This window comes from Leiobunum rupestre, chromosome 10 (assembly GCF_980474605.1).
Source record: "Leiobunum rupestre chromosome 10, qqLeiRupe1.1.hap1, whole genome shotgun sequence".
NCBI lineage: Eukaryota > Metazoa > Arthropoda > Arachnida > Opiliones > Sclerosomatidae > Leiobunum > Leiobunum rupestre.
The window spans coordinates 15,373,014-15,400,744 of NC_143393.1; the positions used below are offsets into that span (position 1 = coordinate 15,373,014).

General features: G+C 37.9%; 1 protein-coding gene across 2 annotated transcripts in view; it reads right to left on the reverse strand.

The window, feature by feature from the left end:
- The window catches only part of LOC149924824 (uncharacterized), a 557,796-nt gene that overhangs the window by 109,685 nt on the left and 420,380 nt on the right, over positions 1–27,731 (reverse strand). For both annotated transcript variants that reach the window (XM_090159675.1, XM_090159674.1), the window contains exon 10: positions 21,324–21,473. In XM_090159675.1, the coding sequence (XP_090015801.1) occupies positions 21,324–21,473 (150 nt within the window). The remainder of the gene's footprint in view (positions 1–21,323; positions 21,474–27,731) is intronic.

The window sequence follows — 27,731 nt, forward strand, 5'->3', positions numbered from 1 at the left end:
GAAGTGAAAAAGCAGCTTCAACCGGAAATCGAGTTAGTCAAGACGGGGCTTTTAGAGAGCTAGGGACCTCCGAGTTGGATGGAAGACATTCTACCGCTAATGAGATTCTTCCTCGGGAAGCGGCGCAATGCGAGTTGCGGCGCCTAATACGCGTTACAGACACTCGACGCCACCACCACCGAAATCAACGGAGACAGAACGGCGCTCCGAAAATCGCGCTTCAGACCACGTCAATCGTTCGCGCGAAGAAATGTCGTCCCTTCGACAAACAAAACCAACGCAAATATAGTCCCCAAAATGGACGCGAGAACGACCAAAATAATGCGCAAAGATTTAAACGTAACAAAATACGAGAAAGAGAGTGTGAAAAAGAGAAGTAAACTCACCACGGAAAAATGTAAATATTTTCCCTCAAGAGACAGCGAGATAGAGAGGAGCCACAACAGCTTGCGGATTTGGAAAGAGCGAAAGCTTTCGGGCCGAGAGAGGCGGAAGGAGCGAGAGGAAAAAATTCCTTCGCGAGAAACGAAACATCCTTGACGCGGCGCCGAGACTCGAATGGAGAAGAGTCCAGTTTCGCAGGCGCGCCAAAGAATATACTGAGAGAAGACGCGTTGGTAGGCGCTCCGAGATCGTGGCCGCGACTGTGGCTCGAATCGAGTTCGCGGGGGAGAAGCCTTCTCGGTCGATACGGCGCTAGAGACTCCTCTCTTCTCTGGGAAGAGCGCGACGCTTATTCCAGCATCGCTCCCGCGCGGAGATCAATGATGCGGGTGTATAGGGAGAAGGGGGGGGGGGTCAGCGAGGCGAGCGACATCCAGTGGAAGGAAGAAAAACTAAACGACTTACAGCCGAGAAGGAAAGAGAATCTAGAACTCTGGAAACTGTACAGGTTTCAACTATTTTTCTTTACTCCTTTTGATATCTCTCAGGTTTTCCCGAGGCTAGATCTGGACTCCCACATATCTATTGTTCTATTTATTTCTATACGTATACAGGGTGGAAGCCTCAGCCGTGGTACAGCCTCGGTACTTCTCCTAGTACACCAGAGTGCTGCGGGTAGAACACTTCTACAGGCGCCGGTAGGCCAAAAATAGACGAATGGGAGAATTGGAAGCCTCAGCCGTGGTCTAGCCTCGGTACTTTTCCTAGTCTAAAAATAGACCAATGGGATAATCTTCCAAATGCTTTTTCGGGCGATAGGATAAAGATGCGCTGCTAATTATCCCATTGATCTATTTTGGTAATAACAGCGCCTGTAGAAGTGTTCGACCCGCAGCACTCTGGTGTACTAGGAGAAGTACCGAGGATTGGACCACGGCTGAGGCTTCCACCCTGTATTTAGAATTGTTTTATTTTCAATATCCTAGCTTACTTTCACGTAAATACAATTTTGTTAGAAATGCGTTGTTACGCCCGAGGTTAAATAGTAAAGGAATATATTTTTTATATTTTTTACGGAACCATGCACCGGGATGATTATTTTTTTAAAGGGGGATAGCTTACTCATTGAGCAGGGTTGTCTGATTCAAATCAAGTAATTTTTTAAAAGAAATCACGTAATTTATGAAAATGTACGAAAGAAGGTTATTTAGTAATTTCAATTCAGAGAAAATACAATTAAATTTAATTATTAATAATTCAATTTAATAAAGATTAATTTAAATAAAATAAAAATCAATTAAAATCAATAAAAATCCTATATAAATTAAAAAAAATTAAAAATCCAAAAAAAAAAACAATTAAAACCCGATTTAAATAAAAAAAAATAAAAAATAAAAAAAATCAATTAAAATCAATAAAAATCTGATTTAAATTAGATAAATAGATTTTTTTTTAAATCAAAAAATCCTCAAATCTGTCATTGAGCGTGATGGGGATTGGAAGCAACGCTAAAAATCTCCTCAACATAGTTATAGTAAAACTAAGTTTTGAAAAAGTAAAAACTACTTTCCCAAGACGTTTAGTATATTCAAGAACCAAGTTTAAAATAAATATTGTAGTTTTTACGGTATCTAACCGTCAAAATACAATTTTAACGACAAAAAAGTTTCCTTCAACTATTCCTCGGTTTTAATAAATAAAACTATTTCGATAGTGAGTATTGTAGGTTTTCTTTTGGTGGTACATATTTAAAAGTCAAACGCGGTTTCCGGAAAAAGGTGAATATACGGGAGAGTATGTGTGCAACATAAATATTTAAAATAGAGGTTGCTTGGGTTTTAAATAAGAGAAGGAAGTGATGTCAGGCTTATTAAAAATTCACGGATAGCGGTTTTTTCTTCTAACGGCGCTTCAATGAGTGTTTGTAGTCGAAGATTCTTCGTAGCGAGAAGAGTAAACTTATCCGAGACAAGTACTCGACCTGACAGTTGGCGGAAAGTTAAAAGAAGGGGTCCAGTCCGCGAGCATCGTATCCTGAACGCCTTGGAGGAAAGCTCTCTCCTCGGCGTATCCGGGAAGCGCGACAAGGGAATGATTTAATTTGCATAATTGGAAAAAGCGAAAGAGGGGGAGGGAGAAAGGGGGAGACGCGGGAAAGAGTGATTAAACATTTACTTCGCGAAAGGCGTCACCGCTAAATTAAGGCCTTTTTAAAATGATAATTATCTTCCCAAATTCATTGACTAACAATTATTAAGGAAACTCTCTTTTATTCCCGAAAATTGCAATCAAAGTTTAGCTACAATTCGGATGCTATTTCGTAACACTATTTAGAAAATTAATTAATTATTTTGAGAAACGTTTTATTATTAAATTCGCAGTGTGCTGATGAAATAAATATATGTATGTGTATTTTAAACGCGCGATCTACATATTGTACTTTCGCCGTCTCTTTAAATTTAATTTCTCTATCCCCCACCTTTTAAACCATTTAAATTATCCTAGTATATTTAAACGAAGAGCTTAACACGAGCCGCGTTGTTTGCTTTCAAAACACGAGAGAGAGAGAGAGTAGGTTCCAATTTAGTTAGGAACGATTTCAGACATGAAGAGTTGCTCTTTAGCAAATTGGCTCGGATTTAGCTCGGCTAGCTAACAGTGATGGGCACCGTTCAGCTCATTTGAGAGTTTTAGTTATTTTGAACGAAATTGAGCCGCAAGTTGTCGTTTTTAAAAAAAAACCGAGGTTGAAGTGAGGGGAAGGGCGATATCTCCTCTGAGCTGAGCTCTAAGTGAGAGGAGCGTATATATCGTCTCTTCAATGAGCGCTAAGTGAGAAACAGGTCGATACAGCCTCTCCATAGAGCGCTGAAAGAGAGGAACGCAAATGTCACGTCTCAAATGAACGCTAAGTGAGACGAGCGTAGATGTCGCCTCTGTAAAGAACGTAAAGAGGGTAGAGCTTAGATATCGTCTCTTCAATGAGCGCTAAGTGAGAAAAACGTCGATACAGCCTCTCCAAAGAGCGCTGAAAGAGAGGAACGCAAATGTCACCTCAAAATGAACGCTAAGTGAGAGGAGCGTGGATGTTGCCTCTGTAAAGAGCGTAAAGAGAGTAGATCGTAGATTTCGTCTCTTCTATGAGCGCTGAAAGAGAGGAACGCAAATGTCGCCTTTCAAATGAACGCTAAGTGAGAGGAGCGTGGATGTTGCCTCTGTAAAGAGCGTAAAGAGAGTAGATCGTAGATTTCGTCTCTTCTATGAGCGCTGAAAGAGAGGAACGCAAATGTCGCCTTTCAAATGAACGCTAAGTGAGAGGAGCGTGGATGTTGCCTCTGTAAAGAGCGTAAAGAGAGTAGATCGTAGATTTCGTCTCTTCTATGAGCGCTGAAAGAGAGGAACGCAAATGTCGCCTCAAAATGAACGCTAAGTGAGAGGAGCGTGGATGTTGCCTCTGTAAAGAGCGTAAAGAGAGTAGATCGTAGATTTCGTCTCTTCTATGAGCGCTGAAAGAGAGGAACGCAAATGTCGCCTTTCAAATGAACGCTAAGTGAGAGGAGCGTGGATGTTGCCTCTGTAAAGAGCGTAAAGAGAGTAGATCGTAGATTTCGTCTCTTCTATGAGCGCTGAAAGAGAGGAACGCAAATGTCGCCTCAAAATGAACGCTAAGTGAGAGGAGCGTGGATGTTGCCTCTGTAAAGAGCGTAAAGAGAGTAGATCGTAGATTTCGTCTCTTCTATGAGCGCTGAAAGAGAGGAACGCAAATGTCGCCTTTCAAATGAACGCTAAGTGAGAGGAGCGTGGATGTTGCCTCTGTAAAGAGCGTAAAGAGAGTAGATCGTAGATTTCGTCTCTTCTATGAGCGCTGAAAGAGAGGAACGCAAATGTCGCCTTTCAAATGAACGCTAAGTGAGAGGAGCGTGGATGTTGCCTCTGTAAAGAGCGTAAAGAGAGTAGATCGTAGATTTCGTCTCTTCTATGAGCGCTGAAAGAGAGGAACGCAAATGTCGCCTTTCAAATGAACGCTAAGTGAGAGGAGCGTGGATGTTGCCTCTGTAAAGAGCGTAAAGAGAGTAGATCGTAGATTTCGTCTCTTCTATGAGCGCTGAAAGAGAGGAACGCAAATGTCACCTTTCAAATGAACGCTATATGAGAAGAGCGTAAATGTCGCCATTGTAAAGAGCGTAAAGAGAGTAGCGCGTAGATTTCGCCTCTCAAATGAGCGCTGAAAGAGTGGAACACAAATATCGCCTCTCAAATGAGGGGAAAAAGAGAAGAGCACCAAAGTTCTCCTCTCAAATGAGCGCGAAAAGAAAAGAGAGCAATTTTAACTTTTAAATAAGCGAGAGCGTGACCGTATATCAATAGAGCGGTGCGCGTGAGCTGAGCGGCTCATTCGGCAAATTGCCCATCGCCACTAGCCAGATAATTTAAGTTTCGGATGATATCCTGACAGGTCACTGAAAGACGCGGATAGCGTCGCCGTAGCCCCCTCCAGTTTAGGACTTGACTAGCGGGTGAACTTATCTCATCGCTCGCTAGGTAGAGCGCCTAAAGGGCAAATTATGACCACGCTGAATTACTAATGACGCGCCTGAATATTTTAGACGTTAACCAACAAGCTCGCCGCTTTAAGCCGCGGCTCGGCGTCAAATAAACAATTTAACTACGCTTTAAGTAACGCGAATACTCGGCAAAATGAAATGGAGCAGTTTTCGAGGCGAAGGATTAGCGGCAAAAACTCATTATTTAAAGGACGGAAACCGGATTAAGCTTATCAAGGCGACCACGACGCCAATTCGAAAAAGACCTTAAGTATTTAAACTAAACTGGTTTGAACAAAACCAAAGCGCCGACGTAATAAGCGCCCTCTTTTATTAGGCGTTTCCGAGCTCTAAATCGGCGGACGGAAGATGGCGTAAAACGGACCCCTTTCGGAGACTTTTAGAGGGAAAGATAGGGTTTTTCCCAGGGCCAAGAAAAAGCAAATAAATCAGATCAAAACAGTTGCTGCCGCCGCCGCGACTACCCCGCCGAAGTTAGTCGTATAGATAAAGTTTAAGTGACTAGATGGAGCCACTAGTATACGACGGTACAAACACCTCTTATCCTGAATTTTTAACCATAACTCAGATAAGTGAGAAAAGAGGCTTTTAAGGAGTAGCCGAGAATGCCGGGGAAAAAAAAGGAAATTGTAACAAAGAGCTCCATTATTTTTCAAAGCCTGTACGCTTTACTTTAGAAGATTTTTAACCTTTCCATATTGGTATCAATGTTTTCAAGCTGTACGTTATTGTTTCCTAACCTTATCCTCGTGAAAGACGGTTCATAAAACATAAATAACAACGAAAGCCTTCTCGATACGCGAAGAAAACCGTGGACAGGCTAAACCCGCGTTAGAAACTACTATCTTAATCAGTCTTTTAACGAACAGCCTGGTAGCGCGCTTCTCCTAGTACACCGATGTGCGGCGTGTGGAACATTTCTACAGGCGTAGACCTATTTTCATTATTCTTATCAGGGGAAAAAAAGGTCTACAATATTTTTATTCGAAAATTAAAAATACACTAAGACGTTTCGTATCAATTACATAAAAAAGTTACAAAAATTGCTCCGATCGAATAACTTTCGAAACACTAGAAAAGTACGAATGCGGAAAAAAGGAATATACACCCAAAGTCCGAAAAGGAACATTAACTGTCGTCCATTTTGGCGCAAGGCAGAAGGGGGGAGGAAGTAACACGGTGGGATAAGGAACAGAATCGAGAAAAGCCGGGGGAATTGGAAAAAGCTTTTTTTTACCTTTACAGGGAATAGGAGAGACTGAAAAAAAGTCAAGAATGTTCGGATGACATTTCGGGAAAAGGCGGGGAAACGATAACGTTCGGGAGAGTATACTTCACCGTTTCCCCACTTTCGAGCGCGCTATCGAGTGCGCCTTGTCCGGCACTATAGAAAGACAAGGACAGGCAGCCATCTAAGAAAGTTTGGACGCGGGACAGGGTGAGCCGCGAGGGTGGTGGGCTGGGGGGACTAATGAGAATAGGCGACCACGTAATTACTCTCATTAATCAGTCGTCCCGGAGAGATAATTACATCTAATTACCGTCCTCACCCTAGAAAACTTTACCACATCGAGCACGCGGACGCATTTTCGATTTGAGAAGCCCGCTAACAGAGGTCGCCAAATAAGTCTTCAAATCTTTAAGGCACACACTGGCGCAGAGAGAGAGAGAGAGAGAGAGAGAGAGAGAGAGAGAGAGAGAGAGAGAGAGAGAGAGAGAGAGAGAGAGAGAGAGAGAGAGAGAGAGAGAGAGAGAACTAGGCGCCGATGACACGCCTGACTTCTTTCCGCAATTTCCCGAACCCTCGTTTGATATTCTTTCGGGGGATGTCGGCGAAATACGATTCAAGAAGGTCGAATCTTGGTCGAGAACACACCTGGGAGGGAAATGAAGAGTACCTGGAGCAAGCGGAAAAAACTATTCGCCCTAGGAACCATCCACGCTTAATTGTCTTAATTATATCCTCATTAAATTTACGCCCCTGTGAAGCTATCTATATTGAAATAGCGGTGGTCCTTCGTAAAAAATAGCGACACACTCACGGGCTCTCGCGTTTAAAAACCTGATTTAATAGATACTCTTTTTCTTTACATCCCATTCGTTTGATTAGATTAACGAGTTACTTATTCAATTATCCGATTAATTCAATTTAAGATGTACTCAGGATTGGGATTTTCCCCTCTAATGGCGTCTCAACGCGGATGGTATCGCTTCCGAGTCGAAGAAATCATTTAGATAGTCTAAAGTAAAGGGAAAAATATCTTAGCTAGACCCGAGATAAGGCGTATCTTAGGACGCCAATAAAGTTAAGATTTAAGAGGAAAAAGACGAAATCCATTTATACGACGGAGGAAATTTTAGGAAATCGAGTTTCAAATTTCATACATATCCAAAAAAATAAGTATAACGCTTAAAAACGAGGACGCGAATCACGATGGACGCTAAAAAAATATTAGAGCCATTTTTTTATTCATATATAAAATCGTTGATAAAAAATTTCAGCGGCAAGAGATTTTATATAGACCGTATAGACGTAAGTCAACGTTTCAACGGTATCGTGACACGTCTCAAAGAGTGCTTTTAATAAGCCAATTTCAAAAATGTTACAGTACAGACAGCTACGCTTCTTTTGGCACGAGCTTCCATTTTATCTCAGCACGGTCGTTTCGCTATTTTGAGCAAAATGATTACTACAACCTAATGGAAACGCTCGGGTCAATTCAGTGGATCGAAAAGTATAGTCCATATTTTCAAGTATGTCTATTTTAGTCTAGAAATTCTGTACTTAACACAAATTAGACTATAATGAAATTAAGTACTCTATTTACCTTCTATGGTTCGCTAAAAGCCGAGAAATCCCATTTAAATATGTTAAAAAGTCCAAAACAATTTTTAAACCTTTCGTGTCGTGATTTTTATAGGGTCGTAGCTATATTTAAAGTTTCTGGAAAAGCCCTAGGCGCCATCTCTGTGCGGTGGACCAAACTTTATTATTATTTTGCCTTGGTAATCTCAACCACATAGAGATGGCGTTAAAAGCGTTTGAACACATCTTTTTTAGGGCGGGGCTCTAGCAACTGATGAAACCAAATTTTCCAAGGTTTAGAAAATACATATATATTTTTTTGTATGTTACTTTACTAGTTTTATTTTACTAGAATTAAGTAAGGAACAAATGTACCGTGACACCCTTATGTTACACCTGCTTAAGTATATTAGAGCCACCAAAATATTCTAGCAATTTTTTTAATTTTTTAATTTTTCTTAACAAAACCAATTAAAATCCGTTTTTTAAAATGCACTTTGATTCCCGTTCATTAGGAACCTCGATCTAGGTCTAAAAAAGGGAAAATATTCCATTCCGGATGGGAGGAATTCATTGGAACGCCGTAGCGCATAAACATTCTCAAATCGATGGAAATGGGGTTGACTTTTCGCTCTCTTTTTTGTAAAAAAATTCCCGCGCGAGGCCTATCTGCGGAGGCGCCTCCAAAATATGTCTCGCCGCGACCGCCGTTAAAAAGGAGACGCGAAAGAGAGCGAGAAAAAAAGATATATCGTCGAAATGATATTCATTTAATCAAGAATGAGCGGCAGATAAAAAGCGCGCCGGGAAAAGCGGCTTTCCTGCAAAGATTCGGGAAAGGCGACCCCCTACCCTCCCAGCGCCACCTCTCTTTGTATTTGGAATGCCTCTCCTTCTCCTCCGCTAAGAACCACCAAAACTCCCAAGACGCCTCTCCCAAAGCGCGTCCTACTTTGCACCGCTCCATTTCCTCAAACGAGACGTTTCCAAGCGTATCTTTAATTATAAGAAGAAAAGATAGAAATCTCGGAACTACACTTTACGATATATTCACATTTTCTAGTCTGTCCTTGACGCCTGATGGAGTGATGCTTTCCTTTTCGACTCGACAGATTTTTAGGACTAAATGAACCCGGAAACCAATTTAGCATTGCCTTGGGTCTCAACATATTATGCTGATATTAAGCTTGGGGGTTTCAAAGAAAATAAGCTTGGGGGTTTCAAGATATTCGGCTTGGATGTTTCCCGATATTCGGCTTGGGAGTTTCAAGATATTCGGCTTGGGAGTTTCAAGATATTCGGCTTGGGAGTTTCAAGATATTCGGCTTGGGGGTTCCAAGATATTCGGCTTGGGGGTTCCAAGATATTCGGCTTGGGGGTTCCAAGATATTCGGCTTGGGGGTTCCAAGATATTCGGCTTGGGGGTTCCAAGATATTCGGCTTGGGGGTATTAGTCTCAAGTAATATAAATATGGATAGTGGGATGGAGATTTCATCTACTGTAATAACAAAACTTCTTAATTAGTTTTAAAGTTTGGCAAAGGGCCAAAATTTTAAATTCGACTTACGCCTTTTTTGAAAAGAAAATTTAAATGACGAACTTTTGAAATTTTTTAAAAATTTAATAAAGGTAAATTTAATGCTTAGCCACTTTTAAATTACTTCTTAGATTACACAAAAAATTAATAAAGAAAGTTGAAAATTCGCTTAAAAACCGATTTATTATTAAACATGGTCCATAACCGTGCACCAATTTGATCAAATTGGTGTGAAGAATACCCATCGAATATTTTATAATGAGACTACATATAGATTGTAGAACGGCAAAAATTGTCAAAGCCGGGGACAGACTGACGGGACAAATCGTCGGGAAGCGAGTATGAGGAGGCCGACTCGAAGAGCTAAAAAGGGAAATTTGAGAATGCAGGCTAAGTGCCGGAAGACGAGGGCGTCGGAGCTTTTTGAAAAGTAAACAGTGAAGAGACGCCTGCAGCGCCACTGCGCCATTAGCGGCCGGAGAGAGAGATAGGGAGCAACCACACCTCTCCCCAAAAAAGCCCTTAATGTTTGGAAGCTTTCAATCCTTCCATCTCATAGCCCCGCTCTCTATGGTGAATTTTTCCCTTCGTAGTCGCGAGCTCGGGTACTTTTGAATATATAAAATATAGGCAAGGTAGATTATTAAGAGGAGAGACTACTTTCAGTCGCGAACGACAGGGGGATCTGTTTCCCTAACTCCCCAAATTTTCTCTCTGCAGAATATGATCGGTAATTTAAACAACTGGGTGTCGGGTGATCGATTACCGACGAATCGTCTTTGGAGAAGAAAAAAAAACAACCTTCTGTTCTATAGTTCTTTTCGGTAGATGGGGGTGGTGTCGTTTTAAACGAAGAAGATCCGCGTATAATCGGTCATATTTAAAAGGAACTTGTCAGAACATTCGCGTTGGGTAACGTCACGCGTTGATGAAGCGAAAGTTTCGGCGAAAAACCCCGATCTATACGTAAGGAAATTGCGACGCCGGGGAAATTCGTGGAAGCACTTATTATAAAGTTGGTATATCATATTGAACTTGGACACTGAAGCAAATGATAGACATTATAGTTAATGGTTCGTGACAAATCGGTCCATCGCGTTTACCGCATCTATACCACGCTGATGTACGTACGATCTGGTCCAACAAGAGTAATGGTATATCAAAGAGAGGTACGCGTGTTCGATGTACGGCCATGATGACTTCTTGTCTTTTACGCAAAAAGATCTAGCTAAAAAGTACGTTCATTTGTATAAAAATACTATGTTCGATCGGACGTATCCCCGATGGAAAAATCAATAAGTGTATTTGTATTTCCATGCGCTCAAAACACCATCAGTCGAAAGGGAACTATAAGAAAGGTTTTCAACTACTATAGTTTTACGTTTTTTGTCATTTACAGCCCAAACATTTTTTTTTCTACATTCCTTTGTAGTTTAAAATAGTTTTCATATTTTGCAGTTCAGTAGAAATTATTCGCTTTCCAAATGAAATTAAATGTAATTAATGTTTATTATAATCAGCTAGGCTAATACCTAAGGCACCACCTTAGTCCTAAATCATCAAGCGACTTTTAAAGCCATTAATTTAGGCTACACTAACTATTACTTTTAACCTCAACAAGTTTTTATGGAAGGGGAAACCGAAGAGCTCGGGGGAAACCCCCTAAAGCAGTGGGGGGAGAGCTTGCAAACTCAACGTGGAAAGAATAATTCGTGAAAGTGTTATTTTGTTACAATAGCGACCAAATTTAAAGCCACAGACGATTTTTATAGACTGCAATTAAAATCGATAAGAAACCCAATATTTTATATCAAAAGGTAACATTTTATGTCAATAAAGACGAGATCCAAGGCTAGTTTTTCGCCAATCCACCGTCTTTAGCTTTCGGGGTTCACTTTAATACGTTAAAAATATTTAACAATTAGTTTCATGATTGAAAATCCAAAAACAAAACAAGGGCACTGGAATTAAAAGTACATAAGACCCTTCTCCCGTTAGGCCCAAAATTAAATTTACATAAAATATATTTAGGCAACTATAACAATAAGCGTTGCTTAAAGAAAATAAAGTCTATTTTTGGCCTACATGCCCCTGTACAAGCGTTCAAGTAGCAGCGCACCGGTGCTCAGGGACGAGTTGGAATTTAGGCATCTAGTCATAAACATTTGCCTTAGGCGGAATTATCCTAATTCGCCCAAAGACCGCCAACGTATTAAATAAATTATCACCATCAACGGGAAAACGAACGTTAAGCCAATAAAACAAAGACAAAACGGGTGGGGGGAACCTTTTCTAACTTTCCAAATTAAATATCGGCAAATATATCTTCAAACAAAACAAATTTTCCATAAACATTTCCGTGGCTGTGGCAACGAAGACATTATCAGAACTAAAACAAAAACCCGCATTACGAAATATTTTTTCCTTTAAAACAAGAAAGCGTTTCTACTTCAAATTGCGAAAGATCCCGGTCAGATCGTAGAAAATTGGCGCGACTGTAATCTTCCGAATCGATTCGCGGCCGAAGAAAGCAGCTCGAAAAGGAAACGCTTGGGTATAATTTGAAGAAAGCCAAGTTATAACGGCAAAGCCTCATTTTTGGGTGAGCGCTTTGAATATATGATTCTTTTTATAACACCAGGGACACGGGCTAGCTCGGATTCGTGCCTCGAAAACCAAAAACGGAGAAGATAACGGGCAACGAAGAACGCCGTTTCTATGGTGATTCGTTCCAAAATACAAGGAAGAAGGGAGTAGTACCTAAGGCCTCGCAAATTCTCTACAATATTCTCAGGTATGGTGCGCGCTCGGAAAGAGTAGACGCTTGTCATATAAAGGGCTAGACATGGGCGGACGGAACAAATTATTATCGCGGGAACTATTTTTAGAGGTGACCAGAACTTTTATATCGAATCATAAGCCGACTTTTCAAGCGTCTAACAAAAGGGACTCCGTCGTACGTTACGCCGGAATGGAAAAAAAAAACCTCTTTTGTAAAGGTTTCTTTTTTTTTGCACAGCGGGGTGGTGAAGAATTTTTATTCAATTCAATTTTTCAAGACCTCATAATACCCTTCATCTCATTTTCGGTAGTAGAATTTAAGCGGGCGAATGAAAAAAGCATTAGTACGTCGAGGAAGAAACCAAATTAAATTTAAAATGGCTTCTAGACTGCGTAGTTTCATTGTTGGTTCGGCAGATGGATATTGATCTTTACTAATTGGTTTACGGTATTTAAAAAAAATTGTCGTAATTTTTAAAAATAGTTTAGCTAAGCCGTATTTAAATTTTTACAACTACTCCCTTTAGTAGAATCATGAACTAAGAATCTAAGCTTAAAAAAGCACTCGTGGATACTGGGAATAGGAAAATCAGGGTTAATTTTAGTTCAATGTGGACAAACTTGGCGTCGCTGAAGTCGATTTCCGACGTAGTTTCGTAGAGAAGTTGGAGCCGTTGTTGTCCGTTAAATTATTAATCTCAGTAAGTTTTATTTGGGAAATTGGTTCTTTTAAAAGTTTAATTAATTAGTAATTAACCATTGTGTTAGGTAAAAATAACCAGTAAGCCGCGTATGGCTGAGGTGAGTCCCGTTGATTCTTGGTCCATGATGACACGTTCCAATCAACACGTGACACCGAAAGAGCGGGAATAGAAGTGATCAAGCCCCCTAATGCTGTGTAGCGCCATCTACCGCATAGTTGGAATAAAAACCTTCCATATTATATGCATAAAAGAATAATTTATGAATAAATTAATATATATAATTAAAAACAATTCATCATTAATTAAATTATATTCACGAAAATAACAAAAGCGTTTTTAAAGGCTTAGGTTTTCTTGTGCCGGTCACCCGTTAAGTTTACTTCCCGCCAAACAAATACCCTGGTGGTAGGCCAACGTGTTCCACTGTTGGCCTACCACCAGGGTATTTGTTTGGAAGGAGAGTAAATTTAAAGGGTGAGAGGCAGAAGAAAACCTAGGCTTTTAATGAAAGTTTAATGGTTTATTTACCACTTCTTCGCCGTTAAAACAAAACCACGTAACTTGAGATACGTGGTTTTGTCAAAATTGACATATTTAGATTCTACACCCCAATTTACGTATATAACATTAAAAACATTAATAGGTTGCAATTGAATTTCTTTTTTTAAATCGAGAATACATTTAAACTTATCTTTGATAGTCACAACGGATTTCGCGCAAAAGCGCGTATCTCGCTTATTTTCAGCTCCTATCTCACTTCATGACGTAAAATCACGTATCTCTGAAAATTCCCCTTTAGCAAAATATTTTTAAATTAAAATCCTCATAAATTCAATATTGAAACGAAATTATTTAACTATAAAATTAACTTACGTGTAAAAACCTAACACGCGATTTCACAAGTCCCTGTAAAATTAAAAATCCATTATTCTCAAAAAGGCCACCGAAAAGATACGTGGTTTTGTTTCAACGGCGACGACTTAATATTTCAATAGAATCATTAAAAATTAACCCAAAGCACTAAATAATACAAAGTATCCAATTTTAACCACAATTAAATATATCTCGAAAAAATAAAGAACCTACCTAGAAGAAAGGGGAAAAAAGAAGCGGAAAAAATCTTTTATTAAAAATAAAAAGAAGAAAACGAGTCTCTCTCTTTTGCATCGGAGCTTTTCTTTATTTCCGACTATCGGAAAAGCGAAACTAAAAGAAAGTTTCTTAAAACAGCGAATGAGAGAGAGAGAGCTGACCTTTGAATTTGAGGCGAATGATCTTAGAAGGCGCCAAAAGTGGGAGAGAGAAAATATATATTCTCGAAGCTATACCGAAACGAGAGAAAAAAAGTAGAGGCTGTTTTGGAATCTTACGAAGCAGGTGGGAGGGGGGCTTCGAACTAGACTGGATGGGCCAAGGATAAGGAACGGGTGGGAAAATACCCAAAAATCAATACTTTTCATCACTTTTCAATTCCGTCCTTCTCAGAAAAGAAAAGGAGAATAAGAAATCTTTATATTCCTTTCAGGTTTCAATACCCCGCCTATGCAATTCGTCTATCCTTTACCCCCACCCCAGGCTACCCCCCTTTAGCGTTTAAGCCCGCGTTTAGCCGCCAATCGGCCGCTCTTTAAACGTAAGCAGACTGTACCGCTTCTCGAGGTGTACGCTTCGCGGCGAGGTGAGACCAGGCCCCGGAAGCGTATCCCACCCATTTATAGGGGTTATAAGTCGATACTGGGGTGTAGCTGAGTGAAATGGCGGTACATGGCATAAACAGGGTGTGTCTGGTTTAGAACAGGCGCGGGGGGTGGGCAGGGTGACGCGTTCTACGGCGAAGGAAGGCGGCCGTGAAAGTAAGATGCTTTTACGAGCCGATGGATCAAACAAGAAAATATGACTTGGAAAGATGCGAGCCTCTTTTACATCAAAACTGACCGTACGGCGGCGCTGCGGACACTTATTCATAATATTACGGGGCTGTTGCGAAAAGAAGGAGAGAGCTACCTCTAGCGGCGTTTCTTTATTTGACAGGAGAATAGATAGGGCCACCGAGAGGAATATTATTTGTTGTTGAGACTTCACTTTCGGATGGGTTTATCTGCCGTTTGCCCGATTATATTAGCGAGGACAGTCGCTTAATTAAAAGAGACTATGTTAATTAAAATTGATTTTATATCAAGGAGGTGTCTACTTGAAGTATAATTATTTTCGTCGAGCCTACTTAACCCTAAAGACTCTTCCATTGTTATCTTTCGCATCAAGGTTTTTATTTCGCGAAGACGAAGGGTTTCATTTTATCATTTTCGGGTTAAAGGGAGGATATTGTTGAGGTAAGCATTTCATTTCAAATTCCCATTTCACATCTAACAATGAGAGTACCCGAGGTGCTTATTGCCGATTTTGTTCATATGAGATATGAAATTTCCCAAAAGGATACGTTGCACTACCCATTCAATTTGTCATGGCAACCGAAAATGTTTTTGATCACTTAAAACAAAAAAAATCTTCGTTTAAAAAAGCATGGGATTATCTCGGTTTCACAGAGTCCTAGTTACGAAAATTAAAAAAAAATTAAAATCACATTTAGGTAAATTTCATCAAGTTTGGGTAAATTGGAACATTTTTGGGGTAAATATGTAACACTTTTTGGGTAAAATAAGGAAAAGATCATATTTTTGTGTTGAGTGGTCAAAAACATTTTCGGTTGCCATGGCAAATCGAATGGGTAGTGCAACGTCTCCTTTTGGGAAATTTCATACCTCAAAAAGGTCTACATTACGTCCGACTTTGAACAAAATCGGCAATAAACACCTCGGGTACTCTCCTTGTATAAGAGGTTAAAACGGCAAACCGATTACTTAAATTTATCCAGTTTTCATATTAATTAATTAAACTAATTAATTAGGAAGTAATATTTTTATAATCAAAGCGAAAATATCAATACTAATGACACGCTTTCAAAGCAAAAATTTATTAATCTTCCAAACCAAACTGATCGTTAATAGTAATACTAATTTTGGTTTCGCCGAAAGATATTTTTCTTTCTGCCTGAGCCGAAGCTATTCGTTATTAAAATTTAATAAAAACAAAGGCAAAACCGAATTCCGAGGAAAAAATTGCGGCCTTTTAGACCGATTGGATCTAAACAAGAAAAAACAAAATCTCGATTTATGACTCGATTTATTTGGCTCTCTCGTTCTTGAATCGCGTATATTATACCGCTTCTATTTTGTTATAGAAAAAAGGGGACCAGGAAAGTTCTTTCCCCCTCTTCTTTAGATTAGATTTCAGAAACCATAGAAGCCGAATGTATATTACTCTGATTGGATGAGCAACTAGACAGACAGTTTAGTAGAGCTCAGGTTCAATTTTACCCCAACTATACACAACCACTCTTAATATTTATATCTTGCTATTAAATTTAAATTTGTACGAAGAGAGGGGGTAGAGTATGCACCCGCCCCCTTAAAAAATTTGGTTATATCGACAAAATTTATTTTTGTTCAGTTCGACCAAATTTATTTTGTTCAGTTCGAAAAAATTTATTTTTGTTCAGTTCGACCAAATTTATTTTTGTTCAGTTCGACCAAATTTATTTTTGTTCAGTTCGACCAAATTTATTTTTGTTCAGTTCGACCAAATTTATTTTTGTTCAGTTCCACCAAATTAATTTTTGTTCAGTTCAACCAAATTTATTTTTGTTCAGTTCGACCAAATTAATTTTTGTTCAGTTCAACCAAATTTATTTTTGTTCAGTTCGACCAAATTAATTTTTGTTCAGTTCGACCAAATTTATTTTTGTTCAGTTCGACCAAATTTATTTTTTTTCAGTGGGCATAATTTACAGATAATATAAACCTCACACCCTAGATTAGTAATAACTGCCTCGCCCGTAGTTAATAGCGTTTACAAGCTTCCTGTCGGAACTCCGAAAAAATTAGTTACCATGGTAACCAACTATAGATAAGACCACCGCCAACTTTGATGACGCGCTGTTTGCGCAACAGAGCGTCGTCAAAGTTGGCCGTGATATGACTATGGCAGCGAGCGATGGAAGCCCATTTTTCGGAGCTCACGTGCCGTAAGTGGGTAAACGCTTCGGTACAAAATCGTCAATCGGAAAGCTATCAGAATTCGAATCTAGGGAAAGGAGTTCTATATTATCTTTGGCATAATGAACCATTCTTATTCCCAAGAAAAATATGAAGTCACCAAAAAAATAACAATGACACCATGTTGCGTCGAAACTAGTCGGCTGTTTATTTCGTTTATTCCCATTTGACCGAAATCCCATTCGACCGAATCCCATTCGACCGAAATAATTTTAAAATGTAGCCCAATTGGCGGGGTGATTTGGTATTTTATTTATAAGGTATGTACTATTGAAGATCCATGTTTGGGTTAGGTTAGGTTAGGTTAGGTTAGGTTACTATTTTTACTTTACACATCGCGTTTCGGCAAGAAAAATAGCAATTTGTATCTTTATTTTTATTAAGACGGAATAAATAATTATTATTGATGTATAAATACCCTCCTTTATTAGCTATCCGCTCCATTGCAAACGACTTCAGTAACTAAATTGAAAACATAGCAAAAGCCAATTTATATAGCAGCGTTCGGTCGAATGGGACACATAAAAGCGTTCGGTCGAATGGGACACATAAAAACCGCACGTTTCGGCGGAATTCGGTCGAATGGGACACCTCAAAAACCGCCTTCGGTCGAATGGGATTTCGGTCGAATGGGACTAAAGCGTTTATTTTTGTATATAAATATATTTTTACTTTATAATGGATAGAGTTTGCTACCGAATTTGATCCCTTCGGTACGCCCCTGATTGCCCCGGCAGGTATGTATTTCTAGGGTCGCCAAAAGTTTAGATGAACCGTGAAATACCAAATTCAGCCTGGCTCTGGGCACCGTGAATGGTATTACGTCTTCGCTACAAAAAAACGACCGAAAATATGAATAATGATTCCCCTTTTTCTCCAAAAGAATAATAATTGAAATATAATGAAATTCGGGGGAAGGCGAAATTTAGAATGCAATAAACTTTATTTCCCCCCCCCCCCCCACGTATGTCTTTACGTGGCTTGGTCGAAACCTTAGAAGAAGAACAGATCCCTCCCACTAAAGAGAGAGGATGGTCACTATAGCAACCACCCGGAGCCTCTTTTCAACTTTTCAATATATTTTTTTCCCTCTTAGTTCATACCTTAGCTTACAGAGGGCGCGGCTTTGGAAAACCTATTTTCTAGGCTTACGGACGGCGCTTTCATTAGAACGGTAAAATATTGGTAGCGGGAATGCAGAAAAGCCAAAAGATGGAGAGCGAAGAGTTAAACGCGCTACGGCTTCAAGCTCATCCGCCCCGCCTTCGACTCTACTGTCGGGTGAGTTGCGGGAATAAACTAGGAATATCGAGCCATAAATTTCAGGCTGGGTTTAACGCGGCGCTCGTTTTTTTGGGGGCTTCTCTGTTAGGGATAGTTTTTAATTTTAGGGAATGACCTGGGAAATTCATTAGACAAACTGTTGGTAATAGAAAACTCGACAAGCGGGGGTAGCGTATCCATCAGATGATTTTTTTCTTTTATATTAGAATTTGGGGTAATATTTAACCTCGAACGGGAGATGGGAACCTCTTAAATTATGAAAAATGATATTTTTTCTTAGAAACTTTATGATTTTCCGGTTTTATTATTTCCTGGTTTTTGTTTTATTTGCGGGGGTTAAATTTTAAGTGTGAAGTTTAAGTTAGGGTTCAAAAAGAAAAAAAACTGGGGCTTCTAACGTTATGCAAACTTCACCTTGGAGAATTTTCCAAAACATCGACTAAAGTTCCGATTTTTCCGTATTTCAAATGTCTTTGAAAACCTAGCTGTACAAGTACTTCTTATCGGGAAAAATACGATATAAATTTTCTATAAATACATCAATTTTAAAATTCATAATTCATCAATACTCCGACCTTTAATTACCAGAATAACGATGAAGATTCTACTAATAAAAATTTTACTATTTATTATTCAGTCGATTTTTGGAGCATAACTGACACAGTCGGTGTGACCCAAAAAAGCCAATTCTTATTAAAGGTTTTCGTTGGGATTTATAATTTCGATTGATATTAGGGTTAATAGCAATAGGCATTCTAAATATACAGCGTTTTTCAAATATTGAGGGTATAATTAGTAAATAATGATAAAAAAGTGTAAAATAACCGTAAATGAGGGTGTTTTTGGTAAGTAATACTTAATAATGGTACTTTTGGTAAGTAATACTTAATAACGGTACTTTTGGTAAATAATGCTTAATAACGGTACTTTTGGTAAGTAATACTTAATAACGGTAATTTTGGTAAATAATGCTTAATATTACGGAACTTTTGGTAAATAATGCTTAATAACGGTACTTTTGGAAAATAATGGTAAATAACGGTAATTTACTAATTTTCATAAATAACTTTACTTTTGGATTTAAAATAATATGAAATAGGTTACTTTGATAAATAATGGTAAATAATTTACCATTATCTACCTTATTTTTCACCATTTGCATTTAATACCGTAAAAATATTTACAATTTTTTTAAATACAATTTACCATCATTCTGTCCTTAATTCCTTGAAAGATAACGTTAAAAAAACCTTTAAAATTTCCAATAAAGATATTACTGTATTCAAAGTATTTATCCCAGATTTGTATTCTTATCAGAAGCTTATAGAATCGCGGAGTAGATTATCTAAGTAAGTATACCGACTCCGCGAGTCAAATGGCGGCCAACCAAACGTACAATTTCCCTTCAATCACAACCTAAAGCCCTCTTTCGCGCGAAACAACCTTCGCTATATTATCGAGAACAAAAACCGAAAAGCGCGACATCTAACGGGAATCGGGCGGAGTGCGTTAAGGGACTGGAGAGATGGCGCTCAAATCGTAAAAAGAAAAAGATACCCGCGGAATAAGAGCGTAATAAAGAGTCGAGCTACCCAAAAAATGACCGTAGAGAGCCATAAAGGTCTCGGACTATTGGGAAGACACATGGCCCGTGGAAACCCCTGAAAAGGAAACTCAAAACTTTGGTGGCTACCAGTGCCAGCCGCCGGGGGGCGTCAACTCCGTAATACATCACGGGTTTTTTCATTCGTGTAAAAGAAAGCATTCGTTTCGAGCGACGACCTATTACTTTAAAATAATCTAGCGGCTATAGCCGAGTGGAAAGTAGACCCTCAAGCTTAAAATTATTATCAGCAATAAACAGTTACCGCAAAATGGGTGTTTACGTTCATTTTTAAACTACCCACGACCGTATTAATAGATGATGAAAACACTAAGTTGCGTTCGTACCTGAGACATTTAAAGCGAGTGTCGGCTCTATCGTTGCCCTATGTATTTTTGATTGGGTCTGTGTAAAGAAGATGGCTATGATTGCTTAGATCGCCGGGAAGGTGCTTCCATCTATTATCGACTTTTAAAACCGTATTGTCATTTATTTGAAAGTCGACGATTACGTGATTGAAACACGTGATTGCGGGAAAAGCCAATCCAAGCTAAGTTGACTGCGCACGTGATTAAGCAAAGCCAATCAAAGGAAGGGTGTTACGTCGAGGCACCTACTTTTGAGGGAATAATTTGCTTGCTCAACTTGTTTCAATTTCGACTAAACTCGACGTTAGTGACATCTCTCGCTCGCCAATGATACTAACCTTAAAATAGGAGCCGACACTTGCTATTAATAAACATCAGAGTTACTTCATTAATCTGATCAGAAGATAAGTCCTCGCAATTTTCAAATAAGAGCACCCGCAAATAAAACATTACGGACTTTGCAATCAAGCTCGTGTGGAAAAATCAACATGTTAATTTACATTTAATTTAGCCGTTTCCTGTCCAATCGTTAGTCTTTAGTTGTAAAATCATTGAAAACAAGGTTACCATTATCGTTTTAATATAGAAGCGTATGTTATAACGAATGACTGACGGTGGTTGAGGTACTTGAAATTCAATTTTTAAGTAGGAAAATATTTTTAAGAAAATATTAATTTTTTTTACCAGCCCTTTCAAGTTCTTAATTCATATTAGTGGCAAAAAATAAATTTCACCTAACTCTAATCTAAAAACATTTCACCCGCCTTTGTAAGTGGACAAGTGGTCGAAAGTAACAGTGAAGTCGAGTATAACTATAGAATTGTTGAACTATCTAAATACCACAAAAATAATTCAATAATAATAATAATTTTAATGGAGTTAATTTTTGTTAACATTTTTAACATAAAACGGCGCTTAAAATTATGGTGAAAGTTTTTATTGGGTAATAAATCTTTATTTATTCTCTTTCATTCCATAAGATATAAATTGGCGCCATCTAGTATAAATAAAAGCATTAAAATCGAACCTCTAATGGCTTCGCTCTAAATGTTTGTTTCCCTGTAAGCAATTTGAAAATCGGTCTTATCATTAAGAAAATATATAAAATTAAGCAAGTAAACCTTCGTTATTAACAAATATGAAAGCAAAGCGTACGCATTTAGGAGAATAGTACTTACCACGCAACTGAACGGAGACTTTCACGACCGTGTGGCCATCTTTAATCGGGGTGAAGGAAACGAACGGAAGTGACGTAATTTGCCGTTGACGACCGGATACGTTCCACTTGAAGATGTAACCTTCGGTTTGGAAAGCCCAAAATGGATCGCCTACGGAAAATAAAAATACAGGTGTGAGAAAACTTGGATTTATTTAAAGAGTCAATCAAATCAACCCGGTTTCAACATAATCATTCTCTCGAAGAAAGCAAACAAGAACAACCGTTTTGGAAATTGAAGGCCAAAAATAAAACTTAAACAATAAAGTTCTAATAAAGTTAATCGGTGTTTGCCCTTTTCTTCATCGATTCTTTGAAAAACCGATTCGGGAAATGCGTGGGCTTCTAGAGCCTCTAGCGGATATCTCTCGCGCTAAACAATTCGACGATCTAAGTTTCATTGTTCTCAATAGACGCTTCAATAAATGCCGCTCTCTTTTTCTTCCCACCCCTACGCGCATGCGTTAGTAACTGAATAAAAGAATCACGTGTTTATGTTGGGTTTTTTTTACCGGGGGTGCGTGCGAAATTGAACGAGCCGTTCTATATTAATAATATTAATAAATAATAATAATAATAATCAGCTAGGATAGTAACCAAGGCATCAGCGACTTTTAAAGCCCTTGATATTGAAATATTAAGCAACGCGTTCCTTAAAATATAACACTTGTATAAGTATGTCATGACACTCTGTATTACTACTTCTAGGCAAATCGCTGAACAGGTTTTATTAAAGCGTCTATTTCATTCGAATTTAACACGCCTTCAGAGAGTTGGGCCGGTATGCGCCAAGTGTGCAAATTTACCGATTTAAAAATTACCTTTAAATTGTAAGGTATAGCAGGCATATTTACCTGCTTTTATACCCGAACATGGCGGCGCAATATTAATTTTAAGATCCTAAAATTCTATTTTAAGCTTAGGCCGACTCGCCTTGAAACGAAATAAATATCAGTTGCCTAGCAACACTCAATTTTGAATAAATTATAATATAAAAAGGCAGTGTATTAATACGCGTATATACAGGGTGTTTCAAGGGGTTATGCAAAAGTTTTAAGGAGTTGTATGGGTTGAGTTGAGAACAATGCCTGTTTTCCCCATTATCCTACGATGAGTTAAAAGAGCGCCAGAGAGCTTCAAAGTGTGGCCTACTAGCCCCAGGAAGTAGGCTGCAACGAGCGCCAAACCAAGCAGTAGGGAAACGCGAACATTAAAGTTTGGGTTCGTGTGATAGGTAAAATAGGACTTTGTAAACCAATCGAGGTAACCAGCGTAAAAAAAGTAAACTTAAACGGTATTTTAAGTCCCTACTGCTTGGTTTTGCGCTTGTTGCAGCCTACTTCCAGGGGCTAGTAGGCCACACTTTGAAGCTCTCTGGCGCTCTTTTAACTCATCGTAGGAAAATGGGGAAAAAAACCGGCATACTTCTCAACTCATCCCCTACAACTCCTTCAAATTTTAGCACAACCCTTTCAAACACCCTGTACATTTATTTTGAGCTAGTAACCCCTTGGGTAGGCAAGGAGGATCATTTTAATAAAATAATTGTCAGCCATATTAACCTTTGAAGCTTATTTGGCGCGCAAAATAATCGGTAATTTATAGCTCGAACGCTACAGGCTTAGCGAAAAAATAATAGCTGATAGAAAATTTACATAGGCCCTTCCTCCTAATGGATTTTCGAGTCATTAAGGTTAGTAATCGCTCGGACAGACGACAACAAAGGCAGCGCCCTCTACGGGCGAATACCCCAATTACGGCTTCTTCGTAGTAAAGTATACACGAGGCTATATCGCTAGTTTATTTTCCCATTTTTTTACGAGCGACGATTTTTATACTGGCCATGCTGAATTTTTCATTAGCATTATTTAAATACGGGGAAAAACCATCAAATAAAGAGGTTTCATTTAACAACTTGACCGACTGCCGCGTCGTATCGCGTGCCGCGTTATTAAAATAATAAAGGCGGGAGATATTTCGAGTGATATATTTTCAAGTTTGACTTTGTCGTCAATCTATTTTATCTATTTTACAATTTTGTTTTTTTTTAATTAACATTAATTTTATGAAGATTTTTATGCCCATTATGCCGTAGATGGCACTAAGCAACATTAGGAGGTTTTATAGTTTCTGTTTAAGAACGGTTAGGATGACCATAGGAAACATCTTAAATTAAAGATAGGGAATTTGGAGTTAATTTATAGGATGTTATAGGAGGGATTTTTGACAACATTACATTCGTTATCTTTATTTCTAGATAAATGCCATTAAAATTACGGGAAAATATAGGATAAAATCCATTAGGATTTCATGAAAATATAGGATAAATGCATATAAAATTATAGGAAAATATAGGATGAAAGCCATTAAACTTACAGGAAAATATAGGATAAATTCCATTAAAAATACATGAAAATATACGGTAAATGCCTATAAAATTATAGGAAAATATAGGATGAAAGCCATTAAACTTACATGAAAATATACGGTAAATGCCTATAAAATCATAGGAAAATATAGGATGAATACCATTAAACTTACAGGAGGATAAATTCCATTAAACTTACAGGAGGATAAATTCCATTAAACTTACAGGAGGATAAATTCCATTAAACTTACAGGAGGATAAATTCCATTAAAAACACACGAAAATATAGGATAAATGACATTGAAATTACCGGACAATATAGGATAAATGCCATTAAACTTACAGGAAAATGTAGGATAAATTCCATTAAAATTGTAAAATATAGGTTGTAAGTATTTATGAAGTGAAAATCCTTAGTTTTATGCTGGAATGTTTCAAATAATTGCTTGAGTGAGCAAAAATTTCTAATATTTCTAAAATTCTTTAAAACTTTGTAGATTTTCAAGTTGAAGCCCGAAAAATTCCACAAATATAGGAAAAACAAATAGTGTAATTATCGAATGTTATAGGTCTACATTAGTTATCGTGCGAGAATGATTAAAAGAAATATAATTTACATATCTGTACGAAAATGATTTCAAGTAACAACAGTTAATTTCAAGATTGGATTAGTGCCAAATGTAATTTTAACGAGATCTTACTATTTTTCAATTAACCGTAATTACGCGTTATTAAAAAAACATAATTTACATATAGGTACGAAAATAATTAAAAAAATTATAAAGGTAACAACATAATTTGGAAAGTAATTTATTAAATGAATGAACTTTTATGAATAAAATTACTTCTACACGCCTACAAGTTTTCCCCGTTCAGGTTTACGAGGGAATCCTATAAAACTGTACAACCAACTTCTTTTGGTCGCAATAAATTTTGAAATACCAATTAAAAATGAAAGTAACAAGATACCACCCTCCTACGCATTGTGACCCGGCCACCTGGATTAATGGCTTTAAAAGTAGCTTGATGACTTAGGCCTAAGGTGGTGCCTTGGGTATTAGCCTAGCTGATTATTATTATTATTATTATTATTATTATGACAATTAAAATATCAACGTAAGTAACGTAATAATAATAATTATGACACCAGCGTTATTGAATTTGCCTGACTATTAGGGAAAAAAAGGAACTAAATCAAATGTTGAATTATGAATTATCTATTTATCTAATTAGTAAAGAAAGTTGGTAGTAGCCTACTTATTGTTCGTGTGTTACTTATGATATCAAGCGATTAACTTGGACAAACTTCAGCTGCCACCGCGAAACCCCATAAACCATAAAAATTCCCTTACAAGTTAAACCTCGAATTTATTATCCACTTCCAGGATGTCATACAGGCGTATAAGAACGATTTAAAATTAATTTCCTGTCGTGAAGCCTATTAAAAAGCTTTTCAACCAAATTACCAAAGAAGCCCGCGAAAGACTAAAAGAAACGGGGGGGGGGGGGGAGAGAGAAGCAATTTTTTCCTGGAACAAATTGATTTCTTGACCAAGAAAACCAAAAAAGGAAAAAGAGCCTGGCAAAAATGGGCAAAAAAACAGAGATTGATTAGAATGACCCGCGGGATAAAGCAGCGTCGATAATCGGCCTTAGCAAATCGATACGCAAACTTAACCCTCTTCGCCGCATTCCACTCCGCGATCGACTTAGTCCGGGTTTAACTATAAAAGCATCGGAAACTTAACAAAACCAATAAGTAAGGAGGGGAGGGAGGGGAGGAAGTGAAACTATAAGTTCCGAACGTGGCGGAAGTAAGGATAGGCTGTGTTGTGACGAACAACATTTACGGTCGCCATAACAACGGAGGGGGTAGGGGGTCCTTCGGGGGAAATCATAAAAAGCCTATCTATTGTCTATCGCGACGGGACAAAGGCCCCACCGATACCCTCGGGTTTCTTTTATATTAGGGAGAAGTCATATTTTTATATCCTTTTGTAGCGAGCCCCCGCATTATTATTATTACTATGGTTATAACGGGAAAAAATTCTCGGGCCAATATAAGCGGCCATATAGAACTCCCTTATTTTAGCTTAAGTGGCTTGGCCGTGGAAACGGACAGCTAAAACAGCTTGAAAAATATATTCCTATGAAATATTGAATCTATGGAAGGAAATTTATTAATAAAATATATAGTTAGGATCCTTAAAAAAGGCCGTTTCTTTTTTATCGTATATATAGGGCTTATATCGAAGGTTATTTCGTATTAAAATTTATAAATATCTTTAGGTGTAAATGGGCTTACAATATTACACTTTTTATCTTGTTTTTAAATGTTTTAAAAGATGGCGGATTCTTTATTTCAATTCTTAAAAATTCACAAGATGAGAAAGACCATCGAGAAAATAAAGACATTGACTTTCATTCAGATATTATTTAATAATTCTGGTTTATTTAATATTTAAAATTTATAGAACGTTGTCTTAGTTTTATGGGGAAAAGAAGACATCGTATTTAGTTTCGTGAACATTAGACCCAGGTTTCGTTATTAGAAAACTAAGTATCTTGGAATAAAACCACTATAATAACTTTTATAGCTGAACAAAATGCACCTCATAAAGAAAATTAATGTTATTAACATCACAGTTTCGTATTACAGAGTGGAGGAATTAACGAGAGTTAATTATAATGATAATAGCCGTAAGGAGAAGACGAAATTACAACCGTATATAATTAGCAGACTAATTCAAGACCAATGAAGGAACATGTGGCAAGTAATTAAGTGATGGGTTGGAAATCGTTTCAAACATCTTTAAATTAGAACGGCCAAGCTTTTCCAAATATGGCCTTATTTCCGTATCAAAAGATTAACAAGACGTTCAATATACTAACTCGTACCTTTTTTTGTCTTGAAAAAATAGCTTTTGGCCCAAAAAGTTTAAACGAAAAATAACGCCAGGTGTTTGAGTTTGAATTTTCACCGCCTTCTTAGGGGCTGCCGCCAGCGCCCCTAACCCCGTATGAGTGATTTGCGAACTATCCTAGATTGAAAAATCGTGCAATTTAGGCTTAAGTCTCTTATAACTGGAACGCGCCGCGCGTGCAAAACAAATTTTTCGCGTCTTCAGCAGCGCGCGCTTTTACGTTGTTTTTCTGTCTTGCCGACTTCTCACCAGGTGTCGCGGAGGACGCGCTTTTCGATTTCCCGAAATGTCTTTATTTTATTAAACATTAACCATTCAATATTTTTTATGCGGTTTTCGCCATAAATTTTAGTTTTTAATGGGCTATAGGGCTATCTAACTGGTTAAAGCTTGACCATTCCCCTTTAAATTAGAACTGGTTTAGTAAAATGACTGTTAAATAAATCATTAGTACAGTTCACAAGTGAAATCAAATTTCCACTTTTAAAGTGAAACTTAATTTGATCTTTGATTTTAACTTCATAACATCTGAAGGAAACATGTAGTAGGTGTGATTCTGATAGTGTTGTAAGTCGGGAAAATTTCCGGAAAATGACCGAGGCGTTTTTCGTATTTTTCCGAAAAAAATAAAAAGTATTTCATTCCATGATTAGTCTAATATTTTGTTTGCAAATTTAAATAAAGCGGCATTTTCACCTAATTTTTTTAATATAAAAGTAAAACTAAACCTCTAGACTAGTTTAAACTGATTAACAATGTAACACTATTAATGTTTTGTGGTATGTATACTGATATTAGACATGTTATATCAATAAAAATTTAAAAACATTAAAAACCCTTAAAAAGTAGTTTATGTTTCAATTTTTTATTTTTACGATTTGCGGAAACATTTCTGGTAATTTTGCAGGATTTTATTTTTCCGGAAACTTAACAACACTAGATTCTGATATAACTGAACCACTTCCAAAAGCTGTTTATGGTGCCATTAATACCACTTTTAATAGTTTATTTCTGATTCTTAGGTTTGTAGTTTTTAATTGATTACTCTAATTTTAAGCCTCAGTTTCGCTGCAGTGGC